General features: G+C 46.2%; 1 protein-coding gene across 1 annotated transcript; it reads left to right on the top strand.

Moving 5' to 3' along the window:
• The first annotated feature begins 600 nt into the window (after nt 1-600).
• Nucleotides 601-6,168, top strand: APLNR (apelin receptor). Its single transcript, XM_083432528.1, has one exon. It carries the CDS (start codon nt 2,383-2,385, stop codon nt 3,499-3,501), a length of 1,119 nt encoding a protein of 372 aa, XP_083288654.1. The 5' UTR covers nt 601-2,382; the 3' UTR covers nt 3,502-6,168.
• The last annotated feature ends 1,899 nt before the right edge of the window (nt 6,169-8,067 follow it).

Raw genomic sequence — 8,067 nt, 5'->3', positions numbered from 1 at the left:
AAGGCATGGCATTCTGGTCAGCACAAAAGCCATTTTTTAGTACAATAAGCCAGATGTTCTTGGGAATGCAGATAAAACCCAATAAGCAATGGCACTACTGTAGACACTTCAAAGAAATTGATTGTAGCTGCTGTTGACTATTAGCAAAGAGGGTCTGGTCTTGTCCTGAGATCTCCTGTGACCTGGGTTCAAATTAGTCTTCAGAGTAGACTTTTTATATGACCTTTTGGCAAGTCAGGTCAGAGGTACCATTTCATGGGCTGAGTCTGATAGGGTTTCCTGCAACTCTTTCTCAAAGCTCTTCCAGATTCTCCATATTTGTATTCATCTCAATCAAAGGTTTGTAAGTCAGTTTGTTTCCAATCAACACATGGAATTTCTGTTTTGGTTTTTACTCTAAGTATGAGGTAAAAGGTAAAGGGACCCCTGACCATTAGGTCCAGTCGTGGCTGACTCTGGGGTTGCAGTGCTCATCTTGCTTTATTGGCCGAAGGAGCCGGCGTACAGCTTCCGGGTCATGTGGCCAGCATGACTAAGTTGCTTCTGGCGAACCAGAGCAGCACAAGGAAACACAGTTTACCTTCCCGCCAGAGTGGTACCTATTTATCTACTTGCACTATGACGTGCTTTTGAACTGCTAGGTTGGCAGGAGCTGGCACCGAGCAACAGGAGCTCACCCCGTCACGGGGATTCGAACTGCCGTCCTTCTGATCGGCAAGTCCTAGGCTCTGTGGTTTAACCCACAGTGCCACCCGCGTCCCTATAAGTATGAGGACATTGCCATTTTATGAGACTTGCAGTCCTACAAATATTTTACTCTGCAGCCTCATATTAGAAAGAGAGTTAGCAGGCTATAGAGACCATCATTCTTTCTCCTGTGCATCACCTTACTGGGTAGTGTCTGGTTGGAGTCACCATTTAGTTAACAAACTTCATTTTGGATTCCTTAGTAGCACATGCAACATACATATGCCACTCACAGCTGATGTGGTTGCTGCGGGAAAACTTTTACTGCATTAAATGACTGGTGCCAGAGATGGCAAGGATTGCTGCCCATGTCAGTTACAGCCAATTTCAGATAAATTATTTTGTTTGGAAAAATAGAAAAGATCTGGATTTCAAAGTTCTAATTCAAGATTGCAGCAACGTTTTTTTTTTAATAAAAAGCTATTTGGATTTTTTTTAAAAAAATTAAAATAAAATGATGCCATTGATCTCAGAGGTGCAGAACAGGTAAATCTGTTTAGTCCAGAGGAGTGGCGGCCAACCTCTAGTCATTTTGGCAAGGGTTGTTGGGAGATTGTGTCCAACAACATGGGCCAGCACAGGTTCCCTATCCTTGCCCTAGACTGTGGGGAGAGAATTCCTAGATCAATGACGCTCTTCAAATGTTTGGGCCCCCTGTAAATCCCACCCCTCCTTAAAGCTTGGAAATGCACCTTGTATACTCTGCACACCCCAAGCCTTCTTTTTCTCATCTCTGGGACCAATCAAATAAACTGCAGTTAGGCTTGAGATGTTGCTGGAAGGATAAGCAGCATCTGCATTTTGTCTCCAGCTTATCTCCATCCTTCCCAAGGACCAAGCAGAACCTATTTAAAATTCAGATTGGTTTTGCATCCGCCAAGCTCACTCGTGACACTATCCTCGACCCCACCAAACCTATTTGCATGAACAAATGCCACTCAAAATAAATACAGCATTACTGCATCTAAGTAGGATTGACTCAAGCTGATGCTTTCTTTGCTTTGGGTGCTCTTTTGTTCCATGTTGCACTGCTCTTAAAACTAAGAGAGGCTCATGATGAAACTGACAGACAAATTAGATCAGGTTAGCAAGGCGTTTGTGAACTGGGGCAGTGAGCCTTCCTTCCACCCGCACCCACTAGCATCTCTGGTTGGACTTCAGCTGCATTCCACCCCCCCTTTCTTTCTTCCTTTTTCTTGCTCTGGAGAGTTTAGGATGAGAGGATGTGTATGGTTTGTTTGCAAGTGGGTGGATACAAATGACAGATGGAGCTGCCCAGCACTGCAGGGGGTCAAGCCGTCCAATTCACATAAGGATGTTGAGGGAAAGCAAAGGGAGGGGTGGGAAAGGGGGCTGGGTCGCCTGGATTTTAAGACAAATCCCAAGGAAGGAACTGCAGCCTCCTGAGTGTGTGTGTGAGAGTGAGGAGGAGATGACACACAGGCTGAGCAAGCCCCTGGCCAGATCTGCCTAAAGCTGTGATAAGGAGTTGCAGGAGAGGCAAATGAGCTGAGACCCTGGGACTTTTTCCTCCTTGCAACAAGGAAGGAACTTGGTCAGAGTGGATCCAGATTGGTGAAGGATTCTACAAGATTGGAAGAGAGGCCTCTTCCACCTTCTCCTTCTTGAGCAGGCATGGAGTCCAGCAACGATACCGACAGCTACCCAGGCATTCTGGAGTGTGACTACGAGGACTGGAGTTCATCCAGGATCCTGATTCCCTCCATCTACTTGCTGGTTTTCTTCCTAGGAACCACCGGCAACGGCCTGGTGCTATGGACCATTTTCTGCGGAGGCCAGGAGAAACGGCGGTCTGCAGACACGTTCATTGCCAACCTGGCAGTAGCCGACCTCACCTTTGTGGTCACCTTGCCACTTTGGGCTACCTACGTCATCCTGGACTACGACTGGCCCTTTGGCTCTTTTGCCTGCAAGCTCAGCAGCTACCTGGTCTTTGTCAACATGTACGCCAGTGTCTTCTGCCTCACAGGGCTCAGCTTTGACCGCTACCTGGCCATCGTCCGCCCCATCGCAAATGCCAAGCTGAGGTCCAAGGTCAGTGGGCTTTTGGTGACCCTAACCCTCTGGGCCATGGCAGTCCTCCTAGCCTTGCCAGCCATGATCTTCCGGAGCACAACCATCTTCACTGGGACAGACAAAGTGACGTGCTACATGAATTTCTCCAGTGTGGCCACTGATGAGACCGAGCAGGTCTGGGAAGCAGGGCTGGGCTTGTCTTCCACCCTTCTAGGCTTTGTGCTTCCCTTTGCCATCATGTTGACCTGCTACTTCTTCATTGCTCGCACCATTGCTGGCCACTTCCGAAAGGAGCGCACCGAAGCTCTGAGGAAGCGGAAGCGCCTGCTGACCATCATCATCGTCCTGGTGGCCACCTTCGCTGTCTGCTGGCTGCCCTTCCACTTTGTGAAGACCATCTACATGCTGATGGACTGGGGGGTGATGCCCTTGTCTTGCGGCTTCCACGCCTTCCTCAGCAACCTCCACCCATACAGCAGCTGCTTGGCCTACATCAACAGCTGCCTCAATCCTTTCCTCTACGCCTTCTTTGACCCCCGCTTCCGACAGGCCTGCGCCGCCGTCCTCTGCTGCAGCCCAGGGCATTTGGCAGGATCTGGTGGGGACAAGTCAGCCAGCTACTCCTCCGGCCACAGCCAGAACCACCTGGGGAAAGGAGCAGATGCACAGCGGGAGAAGCAGTGCCCCGACAGCCAGGAGACTCTGCTCCGGGGATAAAAGCTGGACTACGCTGCACACACATGTAAAGGACTTTGGAGATAAGGGGCTCTGTTTTCCTCTTTTCCACCCTCTTCTGTGGGCCCTTCCTTTCTAATGCTATTATCTTTTTCAGGGTTCCCTTACCCCTTCTGACTTACACCCCAATCTGCCTTTCTTTGTCTTTCTCTGCCCACCACCTCGTCCCCTAAACCAGAGCTGGAAAAATTGGTGGTCTTCAATTGTTGCTGGACTCCACCTCCCATCATGGCCCAAAGGTCAGGGGTGATGGGAGATGTGGTCCAACATCCATGTTTAACTTTGCCACTTGACCTCTTTTTAAGATGGAATATCCTGCAGTGATGGGCTGAGCTAGGCTCCCAAGGAACAATTAGGAGCTCTGCCAGCTGTTTTGGAGCGAAAAATACTGGTCATGGTGCTGAAACATAACTCTGCTAGGCACTGGCTCTGTCTCCTGCCCCATAGCACTTTCAATACAGTTTTGCTTCTGTCCCCCCCTCTGCACATCTGTGCTTTTTATTGGCACGGGGATATGGTGCAAAGATAAATCTGCCTTAATTCGTGCTACTTGACCTTCCAGTAGCACGGCAGCAGGAAAGAGGGAGCAGAGATGAGTTCCTTAAGAGGTGACCAGCTGTCTTAGGAGGCAAGCAAAGTCTGCAATCCCACGCACACATAGTTGGGAACGAGTCCCCTTGAACTCAGACTTCTGAGCAGGCATAACTGGGGTTGCACAGATGGTTTGATGACCGAGGAGTCAGCCTATAACTTCTAGGCAAATCCTGGGCATTCTAGAAAGGCAGCAATCCCATGCACATGAAATTAACGGGACTCATTTCCAATTAAATCAGGACAGGATCATCCAGTGTGTCCCACTGGGTTCCACTGGGCTTACTTTCAAGTAAGCAGCATAGGATTGCAACCTTGGGTAAGGATTTTTAGCTTACGGTGAATCCCACCCTCCCCTGGTTATATAACCATAAAATTGTAGAGTTGGATGGGACCCCCAAGGGTCATCTAGTCCAACCGCCTGCAATGCAGCAGTGTCAGAATTCATTCTGCCCCACACTCCCTAAATGACAACAAACCTGGGAGTAATAACTTATTATCTGTAGCTGGCTGTTGTTATTTTTTTATTTTTTATTTTTATTTTTGCTGCTGCTGTTGTCTGAGCCAGCCTCTGGTCAGGATTCCCTGCCTCAGAAGTTTCCCCACCCACCCAATTCATTCTTCTTGTCAGGAAACACTTGGGGATGTGATTGAATTACAGCTCCCAGTTGCTCTAGACCTCTGCCGGAGCAAAATGACCACAGCTCAAGGAATGTATCCTTTTTAAGATCCAGCACTAGGACTGGCACCATGGACAGAGGTCTCTGGCCTGCTCCCTGTACAGTGGTACCTCGGGTTACATACGCTTCAGGTTACATAAGGTTCAGGTTACCGACTCCGCTAACCCAGAAATATGACCTCGGGTTAAGAATTTTGCTTCAGGATGAGAACAGAAATTGTGCTCCGGCAGTGTGGCGGCAGCAGGAGGCCCCATTAGCTAAAGTGGTGCTTCAGGTTAAGAACAGTTTCAGGTTAAGAACAGACCTCCGGAATGAATTAAGTACTTAACCCGAGGTACCATTGTACTGGAAATGTGCCTTATAAGATGCACTGAGAACAGATACCAGGCTGCCCTTCCCTTTGTTTTTCTCCCTTTTTTCCTGTCCCTTAACACCCCCTCCCACTTTATTTCCTGCCACAAGATGTGAAGGAAAGATGTGAGGTGTGAAAAACTATCTCCCCTTCCTTACACACACAGCTATGGGTGGTTTAGCAGGAGTGACTTCTTGTGTTTTCCTTTTTTTATGGTATAATCCCCCTCTTTCCCCACAATTCACTGGGAGCTGGTTTCTCCCAGAATGTGTACAGAACCCCCTTTTGCAGGCAATATGAACAGAAATGGCAAAATGCAGTTAATATTGCATATGAGCTCCCTTTTAAGGGGGTTGGGACCAAATGGCAACTTTCTGATAATTTCCTTGTGTCCATTCTCCAGTTTAATATACTGAGCCATGCAGCAAAATGCTCCAGAACACTATTATAGGCGTGTTCACATGCTGCATTCAAGGAGTGTGCAGTCTGTGTACCTGTCTACACATATAGTGGAGCTGTACATATCAGATAGTTACACTCTTTTGCACAAAGATTTGCAAGTGTGTAGAGAAAGCTTGTAACTGTGCTCTCCGTAACCTATGAACAAGCCTTGAGGAATTTGTCTGTTGGCAAAAGGTTTATGCATGAAATGACCTTAAAAATGCATTCTCTGTTCTTATTAATCTAGAGACCCTAGGACAAAATTGCATAAAATAAAAATAAAAATTTAATCTCTCACTTGCTATTTTTTTTTTATATCTGAATGATTATTTTAAAAACGACTCATGTTTAATTTCCTAAACTTTTTTGTATAAGATTTCTGCTGACCTTTTAAAATTTTAGCAAGTGCTGCAGACTGGAAAGAGGCTTTTAGCAATCAAATACTCTGCTTGAATAAAGAATAGCGAACTGGGAAATGCAAAAGTTTTTGTATAGATCCTATTGAAACAAAAGTATTCATCATCATTATTTTTTTTATCCTGCCTAATCCAAATTCATTTCCCACCTGAGAATGTAATGTTCTATTGTTGAATTAAAGAATCTTAAAATGTATGAAATCTACATCTTTGCTGTCTTCCTGGGGCAGGGTGGGGGAGGGGAGTCTCTCTCCCAGTGGTAAAAATAGATGTGCAGATGGCTCTCGTTCTGGAGAGGACCTGCTGCTGACTGAGGTTGTGATGCATTTAACAGAACCAAGTGATAGAACTTTCCCTGAATTGTACCATTTCAGGGTGCAGGTGGGAGGTTTCATGTTTAAAAAACCTCCCTGGACATAGAAAGGTAGCATTTCAGGGAGAATATGAGGTTGAACAATTCTCCATGGAATGTTAGTTTTCTAGATGAAGAGAAAGTTTTAGATAGGTGGATTTAAACATGAAACCCCACCCCTAGCTGCAACCTGAAAAGCCCGCAATCCAGAACAAGCTTTCCCACTTGATTTTGGCTAATGTCTAAAAGGGCTCTATGTGTGTCAGCTTCTTTCTCCTTGGACAGAGAAAGTGCACACTCTAATTTGGATTATGCATATGTGATGTGTTTCTGAGCTGTCAATGCCCTTGTCTTAAAGCCTTGAAAAGACTGCAGGAAGGAGAAAAGGAGAGGGCAATCTGGTTAAAATTCCTCTTTGAATCTTATTATGATTGATCTCATGCTGCTATTAAGCTTTCCCACAAGCTTGATAGTAGCACTGGGGGGCAGGATTCAAAACGTTCCTCTTCCTGGGATGCTCCCTGTGCTGCTCAGCTGACTGCAGAACCGCTGAAAAGGGGAATAGACTGCAGAAAAAAACGTTAATAATATGGGGTCTCACCCGTCTTCCTGTTCCTCAGCTGAACAGTGGGAGGGTATTTTGTGGGGGGGTAAGAGGGCCAAAAGGTAACAGGGGTGGGTGGGTGCAGATTGTGCAGTTCTGAACAAGAGATGGTGTGGGGGGAGGTTCTTGGAGGTTATGCATATTGCCCAGATAATATCCAAAATGAAGTCAAGATATAGCCTGTTGGAGATTATCTCCTAATGTCTGGAGAATATACAACATTCGGCTGAGATATGGACATTCCCTAAGGCCTGTTGGAGATTATGTATATTGGCTGGTAAATGTGCACAGTTGCCTCTTAAGTGCATATTCTCCATGAGGCCTGGTTAATGTGCATAATGTCTGGTTGTTGCTCAACTTACATATATAGTGAAGGCACTGGCTCTGGTGTTTAGTGCCTATGGATCATGTTGGTGCTTGCCTATTGTATCTGAAACCACCCAGGTGCCCATATGCACACCTCTCCTCTGGATGCTTCAGGGGAAGACTTGCCCATCCATGGTGGCATTGCCCTCTTTGCTCCTTCCCGCTGCAGAAACATAGCAGAAAGCTTCAGAGAGCAATGTTCCCAGACAAAGCCACAGCTCAAACAATCTAGTTTGCTCTGCTACCAGATTCCTTGCTGGAGCCAGATGCAAGAGAAACCAAACATTCAAAATGCAAAAAGAGATAAAAACTGATGCCTGAGTGCAAATAACTGCTAGACGCCCCAGTGTCTTCACCACAGAATTCTTGAACTTTCCACTTTCAGGTTCCCAAAGAGTGTCTCGCTCTCTTACTCTTCACCATTATGCTTTTCATCAGTCACAAACACCAATGATGTCTCCTAGGGCTCCCAGATGTCTGCTTATCCCACATGCTTCTCCCAAGAAAACTCACTCTTTAGTGCTGAATCAAAGCAAACATCAATCGGGTTTTCAGCAGATTGATGTTTGTTCTGATTTAACAGAGAGGGTTTTCCCTGGGAGAGCACTGGGACAAGCAGAAATAATAATTTAATAATAATAATTTATTATTTATACCCCGCCCATCTGGCTGGGTTTCCCCAGCCACTCTGGGCGGCTTCCAAAAGAATATTAAAATACTGTGATACATCAAACATTAAAAGCTTC

Source organism: Podarcis tiliguerta (genome assembly GCF_965153285.1).
Source record: "Podarcis tiliguerta genome assembly, chromosome: 1".
NCBI lineage: Eukaryota > Metazoa > Chordata > Lepidosauria > Squamata > Lacertidae > Podarcis > Podarcis tiliguerta.
This window is presented reverse-complemented; position numbering and strand designations above follow the sequence as displayed.

Coding starts and splice junctions, on each gene's coding strand:
- APLNR (XM_083432528.1), top strand. CDS start 2,383: ATGGAGTCCAGCAACGATACCGACAGCTACCCAGGCATTCTGGAGTGT.